General features: G+C 44.9%; 1 protein-coding gene across 1 annotated transcript in view; it reads right to left on the bottom strand.

Annotated features, from left to right (window-relative positions):
• RRM2B (ribonucleotide reductase regulatory TP53 inducible subunit M2B) overlaps positions 1 to 22,525 on the bottom strand; it is a 37,863-nt gene extending 15,338 nt beyond the window's left edge. The window contains exons 1-5 of the mRNA XM_073330414.1: positions 22,367 to 22,525; positions 11,073 to 11,228; positions 7,131 to 7,247; positions 4,719 to 4,852; positions 3,471 to 3,565 (exon numbers count right to left, since the gene is read on the bottom strand). Coding sequence (XP_073186515.1) covers positions 3,471 to 3,565; positions 4,719 to 4,852; positions 7,131 to 7,247; positions 11,073 to 11,228; positions 22,367 to 22,420 — 556 coding nt within the window. The 5' untranslated portion in view covers positions 22,421 to 22,525. The remainder of the gene's footprint in view (positions 1 to 3,470; positions 3,566 to 4,718; positions 4,853 to 7,130; positions 7,248 to 11,072; positions 11,229 to 22,366) is intronic.
• Positions 22,526 to 23,455: the final 930 nt, after the last annotated feature.

Below are 23,455 nucleotides of genomic sequence, written 5' to 3'. Positions count from 1 at the left end.
ACCACTGGGTTGAGATTTTTGAAGTCTAACAGAAAAATTCTTAATACATAACTTGGATGCAGAAAAATTTGTTTTCTTTGTCTAACTTTTAAGAGGTGCTCATTTATAAATGCTCCATTTTAGGAAATACATTTGCATATGGTACAATGGAAGTGCAAATATTCCTTTTCTATTACTTAATGCTTATGATAGCCGAACAGGCTAATCTCTTCAGCGGCCATTAATCTGAAATGGTTCCACTGCCTTTTTAGCACATAGGTTTAGTTTGCTGTGCAAGAAGAGTTATTCTTCTATCTGGTCAATTCCTTTCAACCGTTTTCTCTTTCCAACAGTGGCAGCGAAAGAACCAGAAAGACAAACAATGGAAGTGACTTGGGGAGGTCCACCAAGGCCCCTGCAAGGGGAATGCAGAGAAGGGTGATTATGGACTCGTGAGAAAAGCTCATGATAAGGACAACCTGCACAACTCTAGTCATCAAGCTGCCTTGCAAACCAATCAGTGGAGCATATGGGGGGTAAAAGGCACAATAGAGGTGGAATATTTTTCGTAATGGAGACATCACCCTGCAGCGAGCAATTGGGGAACGGCTAAAGGAAGAGGGTCTACGACGAGTCTTGAACTGCTACTCTATTTGCAATACCCCTTTAATCACAATAAAGTATTTGTAACACATTCTGTGCATTAGCTAGGTGGCACAATGACTCAACTTGTCTTCCACATAGGATAGACCCAAACTTTCCTCCTCACATTCCCTTCCAGCCAAAAATATACACCATAATATTCTTCATGGCATTGCTCTCCTAAGATTTAATCATAAAAGTCTTAGCAAGTTCTCTGGGAAGTGTCCCAAGGCAGGGCTCTTTCACTGGAGATCAAATAGCAGCTTGTCTAAATAAGCAAAATAATCTGTGCATCTCCACTATTAAGATCAGTAACATCAGTGTAGAAACCTCAGCTGAGGAGCGCCAACTAGACCATACTGTATCATACACAGGAAAGCGGAGCTGAGCCCTCAGTCTGGTGTTATCGATTATCATCTTATGAGACCTATTAATTCAACTAGCCCCATCCTCCACCACTGTGAAATTCCTTGCACTACCTATTCTAGTGCTTCGGCCAGCCTTGTTTTAAGTAAGTCCCAATTATGGAGCTTTCTCTACTTAAAGCATGCAGTCAGGAGACTGAGTCCTACAGCGTACCTGCCAGACAGCCAAGCAGAAAGCACTTACCATTAGCCTAGGTACTAGTGGCCTTCCTGAAGGGTGTGTACTGGAAGTTAGAAAGATATATGCTACAATACATCAATATCAGGGTATGGAATCTGCACCTGCCCCTCAACGTCAGAGCTATTGTGGTGCAGGCTAGGGAAGTTGTGATCTCTATGGCCTGGCTCTATAAGTTTAGGCTAGAAATAAGAAGGTTTCTAAACATCTACAGAATAAGGTTTTGGAACATCTTCCCAATAGGAGCAGTGGGGGCAGACAATCCAGATACATGTTATTTACATCCCCATCTTGAATGTAAAAACAGTAACTGTATAACCATCCCCTCGCCTGGGGTCCCCCCCAGCTGCCAGAATGGACCCTGGGTGCAGGGCCTACAGCCCGGAGGGACCCTGGGTGTGCTGGGATGCCAGGTGGCAGCCAGGCTGCTGGGCATGCAGGGATGTTGGGTGCACAGGGATGCCAGGCGGCAGCAGAGTCCCGGGCGCGTGGGGCAGCAACCAGGAGGGACCACGGGCAAAGTTTAATCATTAACAGAAACCGATAAGCATCAAGCTTGTTGGTTAACCGGTTAAACTCTTACATCTCTAATTCAAGATAATAAATTTATGAACAGGACTATATGACAGAGTTGTCTGTGATAGCAGGGGAGGGGACCCTATGATCCAAGAGATCCCTTCCAGTTCTGTGTCCCCAAATTCACTCCTACTGCCTCCTATTTCTGCTGCCATCTCTTCTTCACCCTACCTTGGGCCACTGCATACTCTGCCTCTCTTCCTCCCACTCTACACCCCAGTGCCTTCAAGCCCATGTACTCCTCCCCATCAAAGCCCTGTTTCCATAGAAATGCATATTGTATTTTAAAGCATCCTGATGATGTATATAGATAAATATCCTGGTCTCCAGAGGTACACAGTCTGTGCCTTAAACGCTGGCACCTTTGCCCCCTGCGCCATGCACAGATCATTTTAAGAAAAGGACATTTATTTTTCTACTCCAATGAATGGAATGCAGGTGCCATCTACTGGTTTATTTAGGGAAAGGTCATATGGAGAAAACAATTAAAAGACAAATAGCATATTTACTGTAGTTCACACGGAAGAAATATAATTGACAACTCTAAAAACATACCAGACAATCCTAAAAAATAAGTGTCCATAAAGCTAACGATCAAATGCAATACCTGATATTAAAACCCATATAGCAAAATTTCTTGCTGAATGCCTACTGGCTGGCTCTTGCATACTGAAATATGTAACAAAGTTTTTAATATGCTCATTGGAAATCTCAAATCAGGAGTGTCTATTTCTGAATGCTCCTGAAAAAAAACATAATGAAGTTGGGCTAATGGGTTCTTTTCACCCCCCTAGCAATCACTTTGCATGAAGAAGAAACAGGGTCCTGCTGTACTTTAGAATGAACATACTGAGCAGTCAGCTGACAAAGTCAGAGCAAGTGAAACATCTATGCAACAAACATCTGGCAATATGTCTGGTAAAAAGTGAAAAAAAAGTACAGAAAATACAAGTTGCCAGAGCCACTAATAGGAAAATAAGGTATAAATACCTATGTTACATCTGGCCAAGGCAGCTCTACCAGCAGACTGCAGGAAAGGAAATGGTTCCCCCCACAACTGACATTTGGAACTTGACTAACAATTCTCAATAGTCTCACTGAAATATTTTCAGGAAAGCCACCAATAATCACTACGTGGTCTAAATTTTACCAAAGAAAAACCTTACTTGGGATGATCCCTCTTTCCCCCCCAAATACACAACGTAACCTGCACCTCATTTCTTCCCACCCAAAACAAGAGTGTCTACGCTAGTGAATCAAACAAGTTCTCACAGTAACATGACTTCATTTTTGGGGGTGGGTGGGTGGGTGGGTGTGTGTGTGTGCTTGGACATGCTGACACACCCAGAGTATTAGTTGAACCCATGTTAAAGTCATAATTGCCTTTTTATCACTTATTCATATCACAAGAAGCCCCCAGAACTTTTACACCTATGATCCCCACTGGGCCTTGACATTGGCACACGTCATTAGCTCAGGATTAAGATCTATGCACTGATCTGATTTTTTCTTTTTTTAGAAATCACGGCTGGACTTGAAACTCAAGATACACGTAACCCTTAAACATAGGAGAAATTCTGCTCTGGAAGGTTGCAGCTCAGACCCAGAAAACTCCATTATATATACCTCAGATTAACAAAGGGTAATCACCCAATTAAAAAGCTACATACCAAAAGTTGAGTCTCTGTCTGCTATCCACCTCAGGGCCCAATCTGCTTTCTTCTTGACACAAGGCATTGTTTCAATTGCATTAAATAAAAATTCTCTATAGAATGAAACAAAGGTAATATTACAAACACTTATAATTTATTTGTATTATATTAGTACCTAGAGACACCAGCTGAGATTGGGATCCCACTTTGCTTGACACTATACAAACACAGTAAGAGACAGTCTTTGCCCCCAAAGTTTTTACAATCTAACAGACAAAAGCTACAAGGGCAAACAGACAGAGAGAGGGAAAGTCACTTATCCAAGCTCACACAGCTGGTACATGGCAGAGCCAAGAATAGAACCCAGGTTTCTCAACTACCAAATCAGTGTCCTATCCACTAGAGTATGGTGCATCTCACACTATAAGCCAGATAGTAGCCAGTTCCTCCTCAGGGAGACTCTCCGTCCCGGCTCCCCTTGCAGGCCCACACAGGAGCTGGGTACAGTTTCAGCCCCTGTGGAATACAACTGCTGATTCTGGCTAGCAAAGCTAACTGTGTTCAGTACCCCCAAAGGTTGTAGAGACATACGCTTACAAGATGACACAGCAGCCATCTCCCTACCACCCATGTACCTTGGGAGTTCCAGGAGATATTGAGCTTCTCCAGTGTAGGATGCTGCCCTGGAAATGCAGCTCTGCGTGACCCTCACTACAGGACCATGGTATCTCCACACATCTGTAGCCACAGACTAACTTTTTGCTATTGTTATTACTGTTAAAATTTACATTAGACTCTCTTGTTGACATATAGGGCAAAACTGATAGTCAAAGGTCACAACATTTCAATTTATAAATAACTGGCTAGGGTAGTTTTAAAGGAAGGTTTTGAAAAATATTAGCAACAAACGTGTTGTATGCAAGTAAAGTGACAGATAGCATTATTACCAAACCCAGATCAGTAAATAGCATTAAATTCCTAGAACGATCCATAACCGAACTGTTTCAATCTATCAATTATATTGCACTGTACAAATATTAACTAACCCTGATAACACTCCTGTGTAGTAGGTATTATTATTACTCCATTTTATAGATGGGGAATACAGAGCAGGAAATGATAAATATTTTCCTAAGGCCACCCAGCGAGTCAGTATGGGAAAGAAGGCAGGTGATACTGGCATGTGCAACATGACTAGCCCTCTAGACTGCACAGCCAGTACTGAGATAATATGTTCAATGACTTTGTGACAACTTTGAGAATTACCGTTTCTTGGGATTTTTGATGTACGTGTCTATTAGCAAACTGTACATCTCTGAGTGAACATTCTCAATTAGAATCTGAAATCCATAGAAACAGCGAGCCTCTGGGATTTGCACTTCCTGGCTGAATCGCTCCACCTACAAAAAAAAGTGCCAGTTAGGGTATTAGCACTACCCGAAAGAATATTTTCAAGCCCTGAGATGAACAAAAGCAACCCCCTTGCCATGGAGAAAGGATGGGGGCAGTTGGATTGAAACATTTCACAAACATGCATGCAAACAGCTAGCAGATTGTGGAATTATTCTTTGAGAAAGTGAAATAAAGCCGCTGTATATGTAGCTTATAAAACTGTAATCAAGAGGTATGATGTATAAGTACTGAAAGTATAAAGCAGAATACTGCAATACTGAAAACTTCACATTACACAAACACTCAGGATTTTGGTTTGATATTAAATAAAATAAACCAGTACTTCACGAAATCTCTATGTCATAGAGTATGTGTGTCTCTTTCTCCAACGTCACCCCATACTATAATGTATTCCCTAGATGTGCGCCCAGAAGTTATATATGCACAAGGTCCAGGATGCGCCATTCTCAGGCCTACACCATGGACGGTTTAAGGTCAGATATCTTGCAGCCACAGCGTGACTACAAATGGAAAATCCATATAATCAGAAAGGGGAGATGCATCACTTCCTTGTAGACCTGGTAGATTCAGAGATATCCCCAACAAGTCACCTTCGTAAACACAGGTCCTTAGAATAAGTTTTACTGAGATAAGGAACACTGGCAAGGACATGGTAGTATCCCCTATGGTTTTTTAAAAGTGCTATGTTAGGGAGAGAGAGTATGATTTTAACCAACTCAAAGAGAAACACTGATGACACCACTGGAGAAGTTCAATCCCATCTTCCATTCCTAAAGAGCCAAAAATGAACACAGTCTCCTGGAAGGGAGGACTTAAAGATTGTTTCCAGGAACGGAGTGGTTGGAATCCTTCAGACTATACTGGTGTGAGCCTTATGACATTTCACTCCATATTCTTTATGAAAATATGCTTATGATATGAATATGACAACTGAGATATACTTTATGCAAGATGGGTCTTGTAAGATAACATTGGAAAGGTTATAATTTACTGAATGTGATTAACTAATTTGTACGCCTGTATCTTTTCTGTATTTGAAGTTAGGAATATTGTCTATGTATCTGTATTTCAACTATGCTATTTTGGGTGATGCCCACTGCTAATACTTCAGGTACAACAATGGAAAAGCAAGACAGGGCCGATGGCCCATGAGCGAGGACAATGGACTGTGAAAAGGCTTGGCCTTCCTGCGGGCCCTTGATACTGCCACTGACTCATGTACGCTGTGATACTACAGAGTCAGGTGGTCTTATCACCTGATAATAAACATTACCTGGGACTTCTTGTAACTTTCCACTGGAAGGGAAGAGGGGTCAAGTTTGGGAAACAAAGGATTCCCGACTTATGTAAATCCTATTTAAGGGTAGGGAAGAAGGCAAATGGGACTCCTCCTCTCCATGACTTGTCTGCTCAAGAAGAAAGACTGCTAAAGCCAGCTGAAGGGAAGGCGGGGGCGGGGTAGGGGGTGTCCAGACTGAGACAGGGTTCCAGTCTGAAAAGGAATATAACTGGAACTCTGAACCACAGAAACTTTGCAACCTGCCTAAAATAACATTTAGGCTGAGAATTTACATTTCGTAACCTGTTTCTTCAGTATATTGAGCTTAGCTTGCCTATTTTGCTTTATTTGGTCAGTAATCTGCTTTGTTCTGTCTGTTATCTCTTACATTCACTTAAAATTCACCTTTTGTAGTTAAACTTATTTCTTGTTTGTAATATAACCCAGTTTAGGTAATTTCTAACTGAGAGGGCAAGAAGTTGTGCATATCTCCCTCCACATTGAGGGAGGGGTCAAATTTAATAAAACCTTTGTGTTTGTACCCCTTAAAAAGAGTGGGCACCAGAGCGTTGGAGCAAGCCCCTAAGGCTGAATCTTTCCAGAACGGATCTCTGTCTCTCTGTGCAGCTCGGTATGGCCCTGCCTGTGTGCTTGGCTGGAAGAGGCTTGTGAGCCTAACCCAGCAAGGTCAGGTAAAGGGGACCAGACTGGCAGAATAGGCTGACTCAGTGGCATGCGAGCACATCAGGTGACATCCCAAAGGGCCCAAACCCGTCACAGGCCTAATTTGTCTTAAATAGTGGCCCAGGGAGAACAGGTTGCTCAAATGTCTAAGCAAAACTGAAATGATGTGGAAAAGAGAAAATGCAACCTGTAAACAATAAAGAGTCACTTGATTATATTAAGTCAAAATTGAAATGAAGAGTTTTTGCTAGCCAGATGAATGGTAACTCTTGAGAAATGGGCTCATTGTAAAGATGCCTTACCAAATTTTCATTTACAATTCCATCGCTGGCCGCAAAAAAAGCCAGGACATGAGAGATGAAGTATTTTTCTTCTGATTTCAGCTTGTTCCAGTGAGGAAAGTCCTTTGATAAATCAACCTTATAGTAAAAAAAAGAAAGAAAAATATAATATTATTGTCCGTTCATGTTGATAACTCATGAAGAAAAATAGAAGAAGCTTAAGCAAATCAGTGATGCTGGGAGTTATTTGAGATCAAACTTGAAAAATGTTTAGAGAATTTTATTACATTTGTAATTGAATTCAAAATCAAACACAGTGAAAGCAATGAAGTACGGTAGCGTATCTGCCACCATAACATAATTTAATTGCTTTGCAGCTTATAAATGACCCCTTCCCCTCCGCTCTCCCCCACACAAATACAGATCTTTGGAAACTCAGAGAATATGCACACCATTTAGAGTCACTAGAATGACCACTAGATGTCTTATATTATAGTGTGTCTGCAAAGATATTTCTAATGGCAGAGTAGAACAATTTACTTTTACATAGCACCCTTCATCAGTCTGTGAAGCACTTTAGGATGAAAGACACTACAGAAATGGAGAACTACTTTAGATATTGAACCATACAACACTGAAAGTGAAAAACATTTCCTCACTGTAAAGCAGCAGGATTTCAAAACTTCAATATGTGTCAAACAACAGAGATGCTTTCCAATGTGTCTTTAATGATACTTGCAATTAAAGACCCCATTTTGCAACGAGCCTTTAAAATGACAAGGATTTTCTTTATGTGACATCTAATTTCTCCCACAAGGCTACTGTTTGGGACAATAAGAAAGCATTACATGTTTGCTCTTCTATAAGACAGTGAATTCTGGCTGGGGTAGAAACCACAGCTTCCTTAGCAGGGGTTGTATTTTTTTTTTTTAAAACCACGGCAGCAGTTAGGTAGGGCCAGATGTGAAAACCAATGAGACACCAAAAACTTTATTCTTACAGTTAGATTCCCAATTCAGTCAAGCATGGCACTGGTGCTAAAATGACAGCGAGTGGGAGGAACTGGTAGGATAGTTAAGTCCAAAGCAGACTGCAAAGCATTACAAAGGAACCTCACAAAACTGAGTGACTGGGCAACAAAATGGCAGGTAAAATTCAATCTTCATAAATGCAAAGTAATATACATTGGAAAACATAATCCCAACTATACATTATAAAATGATCAGGTCTAAATTATGTTACCACTCAAGAAAGAAATTTTGGAGTCGTGGATAGTTCTCTGAAAACATCCACTCAATGTGCAGTGGCAGTCAAAAAAGCAAACAGAATGTTAGGAAAGGGATAGATAAGACAGAAAATACCAGATTGCCTCTATAAATCCATGGGATGCCTACACCTTGAATACTACGTGCAGATCTGGACGGCCCATCTCAAAAAAAGATATACTGGAGTTGGAAAACTTACAGAGAAGGGCAACAAAAATTATTAAGGATATGTAACAGCTTCCATATGAGGAGAGATTAATAAGACTGGGACTTTTCAGTTTGGAAAAGAGATAACTAAGGGAGGATATGATAGAGGTCTATAAAATCATGACTGGTGTGGAGAAAGTGCGTTAACTTAGAGCTAAGGAGTGTCATTAGGTAGGAAGGAGTATTTAATCAATTCAACTTGGAGTAAACTACATGTATATTTAACAGCTGTCACCGTTTACAATCATCTGCCTAAAAAAAAAAAAATAATAATAGTGGCTAGTACTTCAATAGAGCATTTTCATCCATATATCTCAAAGCATTTTACAAGTGATGAAACTGAAGCACAGAGAGTGTAAGTGTCCCATCAAAGGCCACATGCAGCAAGTCAACTGCAGAGCCTGTAATAAAAGTCAGGTCTCCTGACTACTAAATCATGGGCCTTGTCCACTGGACCATAGTACTCACTGTGTCCCTAAGACACCACACTGCAACACATATCAGGCCTGACACACTCACTAACCCCAACACACTTATCATAATATGTATCTAAAAGGTGTCTTGTAAGGTATAATATTTAAACTGATCATATGCCAGTCCTGAAAATCATTGTGTGATGTATGTATGGGTTGTGTACAAAGAGTTACATGTGTATACTAGAAATACATTCTTAAAAAGTGTTTGGAAGGCAGTGCACAAACCCTGCCTGCCCTAGATAAAGAAATGTGTATTTACCGGTCTGACCTGCTTGATTACAGGCAGGGGACAATAAGAGCACATTTACACATAAGGTAAGTAAAGCTATCAAGCTAACAACCATGGAGGAGAGAGTTTAGTGAACAAGCCAGGGGAAAGTCTCTGCATCCCAGGGAGACTTCCTGGTTCTTGAGGCAGAGACAATGGACTTTGGGAAATATAAGGGTAATAAAAAGCCATTAATCCATCACCTAGAGGACAAGAGACCAGAGCTCTTGGAATCTGTGAAAGGTGGATCCTTCAACCATTTGGGCTGAAGTCTCTGGAACCTGACAATAGATGAGAAATTGCCTCAGACCAAGATTGTAATCTGTTAAACTTTAGATACTAGAAAGCACGTTTTATTTTTGTTTTGTCTGCAATCATACCTGTCTTTTTCTCTTGCTTAGTATCACAGAATCATAGGGTTAGAAGGGACCACAAGGGTCATCTAGTCTAACCCCCGGCCAAGATGCATGATTAGTTGTGTCTAAACCATCCAAGACAGATAGCTATCCAGCCTGCTTTTGAAAACCTCCAGCGAAGAAGCTTCTGCAACCTCCTGAGGCAGTCTGTTCCATTGCCCTACTGTTCTTACGCTTAGGAATTTTTTCCTGAGATTTAATCTAAATCTGCTATGTAGTTTGAACCCATTGCCTGTTGTCCTGCCCTCTTTGGCAAAAGAGAACAACTTTTCTCCATTTTTTTTGTGGCAGCCTTTCATGTATCTGAAAACCACTCTCATATCCCTCCCTTAATCGCCTCTTTTCCAAACGAAACATACCCATGTCCCTTCAGCCTTTGCTCGTATGGCTTGCATTCCTTTGAACATCCCTTTGATCATCATTGTTGCTGGCCTCTGGATCCTTTCCAGTTTCTCTACATCCTTTCTATACATTCATGACCAAAACTGGACACAGTACTCCAGCTGAGGCCTAACCAGTGCTGAGTAAAGCGGAACTATCACCTCTCATGACTTGCATGCTATGCCTCTGTTAATGCAACCTAAAATTGCATTTGCTTTTTTTGCAACAGCATCTCATTTCTGACTCATGTTGAGGCTGTGATCCACCACAACTTCCAGATCCTTTTCAGCAGTGCTGCTGCCAAGCCAGTTTTCCCCCATTCTGTATTTATGCATTTGTTTTTTCTCCCCCAAGTGCAGCACCTTAGATTTGCCTTTGTTGAATTTCATTTTGTTGTTTATAGCCCAGTTCTCCAATTTATCAAGATACTTCTGAATGTTAGCTCTATCCTCCAAAGTATTGGCAACCCCCCTTCCACCGCACCAAACTTTGTCTCATCTGCAAACTTGATCAGTATGCTCTCTCTACCTATATCCAAGTCATTAATAAATATGTTCAATATTGGACCCAGAGCAGACCCCTGTGAACCCCACTTGAATCACTTAAATCTCTGTTCTTTATTAATAAACTCATTCTTGTTTTATTTACAAAATAATATCAGTGGTATACTCTAAAGTGAAGTGTGAGTCTTCAGCTAACCTAACAGGCTGGCGTGTACACTCTCTTTGGAGGCAGCAAACTTAATTTCTGTGAGCATCACAGTGAGACGTCTCTGGGGTTCGCTAGCTGTTAATTGCATGGGCAAGGTGTAGACCAGCAGAGTGTCAAGGACAGACTGGAGTGGCAGGCAGTTGAAAATCTCATCTCCAACAAGGCTGAGACTTGCTGAGGCAAAGAGATCACACTGTGGCTTACGGTTCTGAGTGTCCCAAACAGAACATCACACTCACCTCTTCTGCTGTCCAGAAGGAAGCCTGTGCCTTTTTATACATGTTCCATATATCTGGGTATTGGAGTGGGAAGATGACAAATCTACGAGGATTTTTTCTGAGAAGAGGCTCTTCATTTGGTTTAAAGTCATTTTCAATAGCATCTGAAGGGAAACCCTAAAGAAAAAGCAGTGTCATTTCAGAGGATTATTTCCCCGTTATTATTCCACCACTTACTTTCTTTTTAAAAATAATTCATCTGAGGAAAGATAAAAAAATTCCTCTGAATTAAACCAGAGATATGCACATGCCTAAACCAAGTAACTGGAGGATCTTCTGCTGTAACCCTTGCTCTTCCTTCCGCCATCCCTACTATTTGTTACCATAGCTTATTGCTTTGTCTTTCTGCCTGGCTCTACCTAGAACAATTTTGAGTGTTGTAAATTAATAAGTAACATCCCTAGAAGTTTGCCTTGTACTAGGTGCAGCAATGTCAGGAAATGTCTGATTCTACACTGCAAAAAAGTCTCTGTGCAATACAATGGAGAAACCCAACTTGTATTGCCAAGATTCATGGAGCAAACAACGTTGAACTAAATGCACATGCAAGGTCACATAACCCCACTACCAGTTTGTGTCTAGCACAGCTACTCAGCGCTTGTCCATGCAGGGATGTTACATCTGATTAGCTCTGGTTTGCTCCCATTGAAGTCCTTGTGTCCACACATACTGTTTTTAAGTACATTATTTGGCGTATCAGGTTGCAGTAATTAACCCTGTCTGGAACAGGAAAAACTTTACAGTAAGGTTCCCCTCCCCCCACCACTTTAGCGTTTGCGTGGATGCCTTCCTAACTACTCCAAGTCTGGCAGTCCTCCAACTGCTACCAGACTGCAATGCTTCATACATGCATCAACCTGTCTGTGTATCTGTGTGCCTTCAACTGCTCGGATTTCATCTTCACTGGATATCATCCTCCTATTTAAATGCTGATGGGCAGCCAGGTGTGCCCCTGTTCGATACCAGGAAGTAGTGAGTTCACACTCCCAGGCTCATATTCCCATTATATCAGTCATGCACCTTGGTGCTTCTCTGTGGACCCCTCCAGAGCTCCTGGACTTGACTGCCCTCTTTGGAGAGCTGCACATCCAGTTATATCTGCGTAAGAGTCACCAGAATGCAAACATCCTCAAGCCATTGTCATAGCAAATAACTGCAAGGGACACTCCCAGACTTGGTTCCAGTGCCATATCAAAGCAAAGGAGCTCTGGCAAAAGTACCTGAAGACAAGGGACAAGAACAGGACCACTGATAATGCTCCTGCCACCTTGTCCATACTAAGAGCCACTGGACAGCATTTTTGCAAACAATGCCACCTGACCCAGAGGATTTTAGATATTATACAAGAACCCCATATGGACAGCCACCCTGAAACTGCTGTGATGTAGAACTCTACCAGGAAGTATTACATGGTGTAATAGAATAAAACTGTACAAGGGGATTTAAACAACATTTTCTGGTAGTGGCTGTCCTCTGCAATGTTGAATGGAGCTGGGAGCCCCTCTCAGCCTGCTCAACCTTTAAACACTGCCCTGCCCCACTAAAAATGGTACCCACAACAGAGACTTAAAGCTATAAAGTTTTATTTCTCTGAAGTATAAAATCCCACAACCATCATTAATCATTCTCACCCCGTAAATTCCTTGGGAATTTTGAAAGTCCCCTTCCAGCTTGCTCGGTGACGCGTGCAATGGTCTCAGCGCATCTTTCCAGATGGCCAGGCCTGCTGCACACACCAGGCAATCCCCGGCTTGGAGCAATGCCGAGCTGCTGGACCTCATTTGGGGAGAGGAGGCTGTCCAGTCTCAGCTGTGCTAAAGCCGAAGGAATTATACCACCTACGGACAGATTTCACGATGCATGACAGAAAGGGGCCATGACCAGGACACACTACAGTGCAGGGTCAAAGTGAAGGAACTGCGGAACGCCTACCACAAGGCACTGGAGGCAAACCTCTGCTCCGGTGCTGCGCCCATGAGCTGCCGGTTCTACAAAGAGCTGCACATGATACTCGGTGGCGACACCACCTCCACTGCGAAGTCCACTGTGGATACTTCAGTGGCTCACGTGCCAGTCAGGAGTGGACCAAGCCAGCAGGATGAAATCTTGGATGAGGATGTGGAGAGGGCGGGGGACCCAGAGAAAGAGGATGACTCGGAGACCTGAGATGCATGCAGCCAGGAGCTCTTCTCTACCGCGAAGGAGGCAAGCCAGTCACAGCTGTTGGAGCTTGGCGAAGCGTAAACAGGAGAGGAGACCCCTGGAAGTGGCTTTGATTTTGGGAATCACTGAAGCGAGTTATTGGGGGCAGAAGGGTTGCAGAAAGCAGGCTTGTGTCTGTGATGCGCATACCACCACATGCCTAGTCTGAATGGCGGAACAGGCTGTTAATTCCCATGAAGTGAGGGAGTCAATCTGCCTCAGAGATCTCCAGGAAACTCTCATGGAGATAATGGGTAATCTGCTACCGTGGGTTCTTTGGCAGAGCTGCTTTGTTTCTTAACCCCATTAAGTGTAACTTTCCTACGCCACATTGCCATCACTTGGGGGGGGGGGAGCACACAGGCAAGGGGGAGCACACATTGCTGCACACAGGCAAGCTGCATAAAGGCCAGGGTGGAAGCCGCAGTCTTGGAGAAGACCCTCCCTTGATTCCCTGCTCACCCTCAGCAGTGAGATATCTTCCATAATGAACACAGCCTGTGGAAAATGTGGGGCCCCAAGACCCATGTGCCCAGTGTACAGTAGGGTCCAGGAACACCTATTTCCCCTGCGGCTACTCACCATTTTGGGGGTCTTGTGGCTCATGTGTGCTGCCTGGGGTCAACCAGTTAGTGACACGTATGTGAATAGTGGCTGTGTTTTAAATCACTGACTCAGTGGTCTGTGTGTTGCAAACAATACTGCTTCCGTAAAATGTTGCATTTTTGCTTCACAGATATGACCTTGGGAGCCTAGTCTCCATCTTTGTTATCGCCGGCTGAACGGCTGCACAGAATTAGAAAGCAGCCATGAAGAACTAAGGAGGACTTTCTGTGTGAGGTCATGATGCACTCTGCAGCCAAAAAACAGGAATTGAAGGAGTGGCGGGACAGCAAGAGGAGGGACCGAAAGGAGAATGCGGCACACCAGAAGGAAGCGGCTGTTAAACTTATGGAGCACCAAGCGGACACGCTCCAAGTGCTACTAGCACTGCAAACTGAGCAGCTTCGCACCCGCCATCCCCTGCAGCCACAGTCGCAAAACTCTTTCCCATGCCCCCCCAGACACCACCAACACAGACTTATCAACCTTCTGGCTCCAGTCTGTACCCGCAGCATTCCACTCCTCCCACATCACAGCACTGCAGACTCCCAGTAACCACTGCACTCAACACCCGTCCCTCTGCAGTTTAGCTCTGCTGAAGTTCAGTACCCACTGCACTGTACTCCAAAGGACAAGGCTGCATATGATACCTGGACATACACAAATCTTTACACTGTCCCGGGACCCCACCTCCTCCTGGGACCTTCCCTTCCCCCATCTCCCTCAGTGCTGATGTGCTTTTTTGTTTGTTTCTCTCCTCCAGTTTTTGTTTTTTTAATAAAAGATTGTGTTCGTTTGAAAGCAATCTTTATTCCATTAATTGAAAGCAAACAGTGACCTCCAAAGCAAGAGGAAATTTTCTTAAACCTTCACAGTGCATCGTCTGCACCAACCACAATCACCTCCTAGCAGTATAAGCACCGCACTCCTGAGCATAGCAACAAATATTAGTGGCTTTCAGCTTCGAATTGCTGCTTCAAGGCATCCCTGATCCTTATGGCCCCACGCTGCGCCCTTCTAATAGCCCTGGTCTCTGGATGTTCAAATTCAGTCTCCAGGCACTGAGACTCAGCAGTCCAGCCCTGAGTGAAGGTTTCACCCTCCCCTTCACAAATATTATGGAGCGTACAGTACACGGCTATAAGTGGAGGAATATAGTCATCAGACAGGTCCAGCCTCCCGTAAAGGCAGCGCCAGAGGGCCTTTAAATGGCCAAATGCACACTCCATAGTCATTCTGCACTTGCTCAGCCTGTTGTTGAACCGCTCCTTGCTGCTGTCAAGGTGCCCCGTGTATGGCTTCATGAGCCATGGCATTAAGGGGTAGGCAGGGTCTCCCAGGATCACAATGGGCATTTCTACTTCCCCAACAGTGATCTTCTGGTCTGGGAAGAAAGTCCCTGCTTGCAGCTTCCTGAACAGTCCAGTGTTCCGAAAGACCTCGTCATGTACCTTTCCGGACCAGCCTGGGTTAATGTCCGTGAAATGCCCACGGTGATCCACAAGCGCCTGGAGAACCATAGAGAAATACCCCTTGTGATTAATGTATTCGGTAGCTAGGTGGAATATGCATGCCATCTACTGCCCCTCCGCAGTTAGGGAAGCCCATTTGTGCAAAGCCATCCACATCACACACTTTGCCCAGAGTCACAGTTTTTCGGAGCAGGATGCAATTAATGGCCCTGCCCATGTCCGACAACACGAGTCCAACAGTCGACTTTCCCACTCCAAACTGGTTAGCGACCGATCAGTAGCAGTCTGGAGTAGCCAGCTTCCATGGTGCAATCACCACGCACTTCTCCAACTACAGGGCAGCTCTCATTCTTGTGTCCATGCGCCACAGGGCGGGGTGAGCTCATAACACGGTCCTGTGAATGTGGCTGTCCTCATCCGAAAGTTCTGCAGCCACTGCTTGTCATCCCAGACGTGCATCACGACGTGATCCCACTAGTCAGTGTTTGTTTCCCAAGCCCCAAAGCAGCGTTCCACTGTGGTCAGCACCTCCACGAATGCCACAAGCAATCTTGTGTTGTAGCTACTATGCGTGGCAAGATCAATATCGCACTCCTCGTCTTTGTAGTTTAAGAAATAACTCTACTGCCACGCCTGATGTATTAGTCAGAGTGAGCAGCATACTGGTAAAAAACGTGTGATCCATTCCTGCAGACCGAAGAGGCAGAGTGCGCAGTACACAAACCATTGAGAGATGGCGCCAAATGCGGATGGAAGCACAGGGATTGCTGGGATGTGAAGCAATGCATCACGGGGCACTGGGATAGGACCCAGGATGCCGCGCAATGACCTCCGCCTTCCCACAACTCTTAGCGGCAGAAAAGGAAGAGATGCTCTGAGGGATATCTACCCAGAGTGCACTGCTCTGAATACCACCGCAAGTGCGAACACACTATTGCGCAGGCAGCTGACAGTGTGAACACACAACAGTGGTTTTCCTTCAGCCCTCTCTGAGTGGTTCTGTTAACTGCTGGAACTGTAACTCTGCCAGCATAGATACACCCTAAGGAATATTGACTACAAATAATTTCTCACCCTAAATGTTGTTTCAAGCAGGTCGCAGAGTTTCTTGAAGGTAAACTGCACTGCTTGCAGCTTAAATCTCCAGAAATTCCTTTTACAGGCTGACCTTTCTCGCCTGGGCTCAGCCCCTGCCTCCCCCAGCTTAGTTCCTTTGATCCTTCAGGTGTTTTCAGCAGTCTTCCTTCTTGGGCAGGGAAGCAGTGGAGAAGAGCCCTGATTAACTCATTCCCCAGTATTAAACAGGATTTGAATATGGTGGGAACCTTGTTTTCTAGTTTGTCCCCCCACCCCCTTCCTGTGGAAAAGTACCAGCATTTCAAGATGGTATCCTGTACCAGGTGACATGATCACATGACCCTGCAGTGTCAACACAGCATCCCAGGAAACCTCTCAGGAAGGAGGGAGATTAGTAGCTTCAAAGTCCTATTGTCCTTCCTAATGGCCCATACAGGCTGATTACATACTGTCTGGTGGGTGTTCTCCAGGTGAAAACACAGTTGTAATTATTACATAGCTAATATTTCTAACTTCAGATACAGGCCTACAAATTGAATAATTACATTCAGTAAATCATAACCTTTTCAGTGATACCTCCCATGACCCATCTTGCACAAAACATATCTTAGTTATGCCATATTCATATCATAAGAATATCTCTAAGAAGAATATGGGGTATAGGGTCACATTAGGTACATTAAATTTTATGGAGGTACATTGCCAAAAATCAGCCTACAGAGGCATTCCACAATGCACAGAGATTGCAGGGTGCAAGATATTACCTCATCCACCTTGTCTGTCTAGAGACTGCAAGGCATTTTATAGCACAATGCTTTGTGTCCAAACCAATAATTGAAAAAGTTTATTATGCAGTGCACTCTGCTGATCTACAGGTGTTTATAAAAGAGAATTTCAATCAGAGTGAGCTCTATTTTAGCAGGCACATTGTAAGACAAAGCAGCTCTCTCAGGGCTGTCCATATAGCTAGTGTTTCTATTCTCCTCCGGCACTAGCTAAAAGACACCATCCTGGCAAACAGAGGTGCAGCTTATTTTCCCAGTTTGCCCATTGTCTTTTTTAACAATATCCTTCTATGTCTTCTAGGGACTCACCTCAAGGTAACACCCTCCAGTGCAAGGACAGCCTGCAGGAGTGAACATGCAACCTCACTGTCTTCCACCCATTCACCCCACAACTCCCCACCCTCCTAGCTTTGGTACAGGGGGCATACACAAGAGGGAAATAACCTCGAAAATGATAGAGGAAATCTTAAAGCAAACTCCAGAGTAGGAAGAGAAGATGGGAAGGACATTCCAAAACAGTGGGAACAATAACATTTTATCATCAGTAGCATGGAGACCAGCATTGGGACAATAAGTACTTGTCCCTTTTCTGATTTCCCTCAGCACCTGTAAGACCCTGACCTGGGCATACAAAGGCCTTATCTGCTAAAATGAGGATGATTTTCCAATTACCAATAGCCTTCTACTGAAAAAAGCAGGGAGCTCAGCTGCTTGCTTGGTGTCAGGATGGTCCTGCGACTAAGGTAATGACTGGGATTCAGAGGACCTAGCTTCTAATCCTGTGTAGGACAAATATGCAATTAAAGAATTAGTTTGATTAAGGACATGTGTGTTGTAAAGAAAGGCCCTGACTAGCAAGTACAAGGAAGGTGTAGAACTGATCAATGAAATTGTTTTTAATTGTTCACTTTCATTCATAAAACTTTGCTTATGAAGTTATATTAATAAACAACATTCATTCATAAAACTGGTTACCCAATAACTGGCTAATAGAGTTTCACTTTCAATCCAATTGCGGCTTAAATCACTGAAACTTACACTGTTTCAACATTGTAACTTCTGTTCACTGTTTGCCATTCCTTACACTTATCCATGTTGTAACCCAAACTCCACTTTAACTTGTCCCAAACTCCATTTTAAAATGCTCACTTCATTTTTGCAAAACCCTGCTGTAATCTGATTAGTGTAGTTTAGATGTGTGAATAAGGTATGTATGGATGATGGAATCAACCTCCAGCCCCAGACTGTCCTGATGAAATAAAGTGTAAACACCAACGACTGAAGATCCAGACAACAGCCCTGACAAAGCATGAAGAGTCCACCCTAAAAAAAATAGAACAAAAGTACAACTGAAGAAACATCAAAGCCAGGTCCTAGGCTGAAAGTCATGTCTGCAATTGATGGGTGATCAATCACACGGAACCCAGAGGCAGCGCGACACAGCAAGACCTACAGTCTCTGGATTCAAACTGAAGCCTACAAAAAGGATGGGTGAGATGGAAGATTTTGGAGGGTAACATTCTGCTGCCAACATGGAAGGCATTGGTGCATGCCCAACAGAGACCCAGCCCTTCCTTGTGCCCGGCTTTCCTGGCCAGTTAGCTGCCACAAGCTACGAACCTAAGCCACGAACTCAGGCTACAGTCAGGACTGGTAACTACCTAGCAGCTGCAGAACACAGAGAGAGAGAGTGTGTGTGCGCGCACATAGGTATTAGATATTAGTTATTGTTCATAAATCAAATTGTGTTATTATAATAAATGTGACATCTTGTCTTGTCCCCTGAAACGACCTGTGCAGTTTTGGCTGTATAACAAAGGCCTTGAAAATAATAAGTTACAAGGCCAGAAGTAATAAAGTAGGGAGGATGTCTGGTTGAAAGAGTAACTAATGAGTAAGATTAACATTTTGTCACAATTATTTTTAGTAAAAGTCTGGGATAGGTCACAGGAAACAAACAAAAATTCACAGAAGCCCATGACCTGTCTCTGACTTTTACTAAAAAAAAACTGTGACAAAATGGGGCTGACGGTGGGATGAGAGTCTGAGCCCTGCTGCAGTTGGGATCTGCGGGTGGGGGGGGGGGAGAGGGGCCTCCCATCAGCTGATAACCATGCTGAGGCTGAAGCAGAAAATGTTTCAGAAGTCTCTGGAAGTCATGGAATCTGTGACATCATCTTAGCTTTACTAATGAGATAAGGGGAAGTTTCTAAAAAGAAGGCCTCTGACCCACAGGGGTAACTGGAGATGGTTTTAAATAAGACAAAAAAAATCTGTTTTCAAATGAGCCAACATGGCCCATCCCAACCTGTACACCTGTGTTAAAATCTATGTGAATTCAAGTGCAATGAAAAAACTATTGAGCAGCAAGGAGGAGGAGAGGAAAGGCCTTGGGAAGAAAGTCGGTTGTAAAACTTATCTGGGTTAAGACTAGAAACAAGGATGAACTGTCTCAAATAGGCTTTCAGCTGAAGTCAGTAATTGGCAATGACATCACTTGTTTGTTAAAGGACATAAGAAAGAAAACTCTTAAAGGGTTTAATACTAATACCTGCATGACGGCAGTGAAGCCAACCAATATGGGTCTAATAACTAAGGCTACGATTATGTCACAGAATCTGTGACTTCCAGAGACCCCTCTGACATTTTCTGCTCCGGCCCGCAGCAGCTCCTATCTGCTGGGCAGCAGGGGTCCCCCAGAGCTCCCTGTGGGTCCCCCAGAGCTCCCACTCACCGCAGATAGCTGAGATCCCTGCTGCTGCCCAGCCGCAGCAGTTGGCAGGAGCCTCCCACCCCCACCTCAGCAGCAGCAGGGGGACCCCGCAGTAGCCCAGCCGCCAGGGTAGGGATTGGACCCTCCTCATTTTGTCAAGGATATTTTTAGTAAAAATCATGGACAGGTCACGGGCTTCTGTGAATTTTTATTTATTGCCCGTGACCTGTCCGTGATTTTTACTAAAATTATCCATGACAAAATCTGAGCCTTACTAATAACCCCTGGGTTTAGCCTGTTTGTAAGTAACTTGATCAAATGCTTATGAATGTTTTGTTACTGTTTAGGTGTAGTAAACTGCTTATTATTTAGGCATTTTAGCCACATTTAGAGCAATTTTATTGGCCTTTGGATTTAATAAAGGTATCAAAGCCATGCTAACTCACCCATACTGCACTACGCAGACCTTTTGAACTGGATCTGCAGTTTGACTTGTGTCCACACTGCAAAATGACAAGGCTTGGATCTGAGCTATAGCAGGACTCGGGCTCTGACTCCCCCAGCAGGATCCTAGAACCCCAAGACCAGAGTGCTTGCTGACCCAAGTTAGACTGAGTTGCCGTGGACAGAAGGGGGGCTTGGGCTCAAACCTGATCAGAGCCTGGACTCAATGTGCCACGTAGATATACCTTAAGTCTTTGTACAGTACCTAGCACAACGGGATCCTGATCTTGGTTGGGGCCTCTAGGCACTACTCGAATATAAATAACCAACAAATTGTGCTGGGATCCCTGCATAGCTATCAATATCTAAACAGTGGGGTAACAGACAAATCACCAAACATACTTGGCCTCCAACTTCTGGAGGGTTTTGTTCAGATTCTAGTGAATTTCAGCACTTACAGAGTGCATTACAAGCAAATTAATTATCACAACGCTCCCAAGAGAAGATAGTATTTACCTGTCTTTTTAAGTCAAACCCCTTATCATCACTTTAAGGAGAGGGCTTAACCAAATTTCCTTATTTAAATTTAGAAAAGACAAAATACATGTAAACACTTAACATTTATTTGACATTTCCCTAGAATTTAGCAACTACTATATGATAGAGTTCAAAAGCTCCCCAAGGACCTGTGTGTTCCTGGTGTAGCTGGAACTCCCATTGAAATCAAGGAGTGCATGCTCAGACTCAGATCAACAAAGATATCCCATATTTTAAAAGCAAAATGTTTTATTATGAACTTAGCCAAACTAAGGAGACCAAATCAAAGGATGTTTGGCAGCCCCGGTGTCCATTTTTTTTAGACTTTTTTCTATGCAAAAATGTATTTCATTACACAGATGCAGTCAACTTAAAAAACAAAACACACTTTTGTTTGAATAACTTTACCAGTTATTGTTAGTAGTAACACCCTAAGTCACTAGGTCCAAGGAGAGAATGCTTCAATGCTTCACAATGATACTGAAACAATGGAGGACAGCACTGTGTCAGCACACCTGTTGTCCCTGGGAGTCATTCACACAACAGAGAACTACATTAAAACACACACACAAATAAATCCAGGAAGATATGGCTGTAAAAAAGCAAAAAGTCATGACTGAGGCTTGGTCTACATTAGCAACAATATGTTGGTATAACTACGTGGAAAATCTACACCCCTGGGCGATGCAGTTATGCCGACCTAATCCCTGGTGTAGACAGTGCTATGTCAACAGGAGGGCTTCTCCTGGCTCCCACCTCTCAGGGAGGCGGAGTACCTCTCTCGTCAGCAGGTATTGTCTTCACTGAAGCGCTACAGCTGCCCTGCTGTGGCATTTTAAGTGTGGACAAGCCCTGAGCGCAGGAGTGCCCATTGGATACTATGAGCATAGCGCTGCCAGCCCCAAGCACTCAGACACCACAAGTCCCCGTTCACCCCCAAAAGCCATGAGAGCGTTTTTAAGCCAGTGAGATTTTGTATAGCCTTAGGGCCCGGATTCTTCATAGCTGCCTTCTGGGGCACATTTTCCAGCTTTACTTCACCATCACAGCTCGAGGCTGAGCGGGAAGGGAGCCATGCGAGTCTAGCGAAGCTCAGGGCTCCAGGAACTGGGGGCTTGAGAAGCCAGGGGAGCCGGTAGCCCCGACTCACTCCCCCCTCGCCAACCTCCGAAGAGCCGCACTCGAGACGGACGCTGACCCGTCGTCAGCCCCAGCGTCCGGGTGAATAACGAACCGGCGCTGGGCGGAGATCCCGGCTCGCCGAGCACCTGCCGCACCGCGCTGCCCACCCGCGGTAGGCCTGGCCCCGAGCCCGAACCAGGCTGCTAGGGGCCGGCCGCAGCGCGCCCCCTGCCCCGAGGGCAGCGCGAGCCAGCCTGGCGCGTGACCCGCTACAGGGCCAGGCGCCCCGGCAGCGCTTACCCGCTCCGGCCCTACGGCCTCCTGCGGCGGAGCGCGGCCCCGGCGCTCGCCCATGGCGCGCGGCGGCCGAGCCGGGCTGCGCCAGTGGCCGGAGGGACACGCTGGACCAGCGCTGCGCAGCCGCTGGAACGTTACAAACGGCGCGGCTGCTCGCGTGCGCGTTCCGACGGCGCGTGCGCGTTCCGACTGAGCATGCTCAGCGAGCGCGGCTGAAGCCGCTGCCCTCCCCCGGGCGGGGAGTCTGTGCGCGGCTGCGCACGGGGGCGGCGCAGAGGCGCGAAGGGGCCTGAGGGGGCGGGTGAGTCGGTGAAATGTTTTACACCCCCCCCCCCTCCCGAAGTGACAAGGGCCTGCCCGGGTTTGCTGTTCCCAGGAGCCCCCGGCCCGGCCCGTGGCTGCCGGCGGCCTCCGGCAGCGGGCAGGCTGGGCGCTGCGTGGGCTGCCCTGGACCTGTCACACCTGCAAAGGGAGAGGCCCGCCTCGAAGAGACGTCTCTCGGAAACTGTCAGTGCCCCCAGCACCGCAGCGTTCCCCGCGTTAGCTGCATGCAGCCCGCTGTTTAGCTGAGCTTTTCCTCGCACCCAGTCCCTGACTGTCTTACGGGCTGCCAGGAGCTTCAGCCATCAGCCCTCGCCCTGGCTCTAGTCGAGCACCTGCTAGTTGATGCCTGAGATTTTAAGTCTTAAATTTTTGTTCTTTCTCCTACATGTCTGTTCCTTGGGATCATGTGACCTCGTGGCAGAATGATCTCGTGAGTTGGTGTCAAAACTTCTCCAGCTTCCTTTGATCCACACAGGGGGATTGCCTGCAGCAGCAGCTGTCATTTTGCCTCTTTCTGCCGCTGTGTAGTGCTTTTTCTGTGTTGAACCTGCATCCCACATGTTCACTACAGGCCAGGTTTTTAAAGGGGGAAAGTACCTATTGATGCTTTTGAAAATTAGTTGCCTAAATAGCTTTAAAAATCTGGCCCTATACTATCATAGAATATCAGGGTTGGAAGGGACCTCAGGAGGTCATCTAGTCCAACCCCCTGCTCAAAGCAGGACCGATCCCCAACTAAATCGTCCCAGCCAGGGCTTTGTCAATCCT

The sequence above is a fragment of the Lepidochelys kempii genome, chromosome 2 (assembly GCF_965140265.1).
Source record: "Lepidochelys kempii isolate rLepKem1 chromosome 2, rLepKem1.hap2, whole genome shotgun sequence".
Lineage (NCBI taxonomy): Eukaryota > Metazoa > Chordata > Testudines > Cheloniidae > Lepidochelys > Lepidochelys kempii.
Note: the sequence above shows the minus strand (reverse complement) of the source record. Positions and strands in the feature narration are given on the sequence as shown.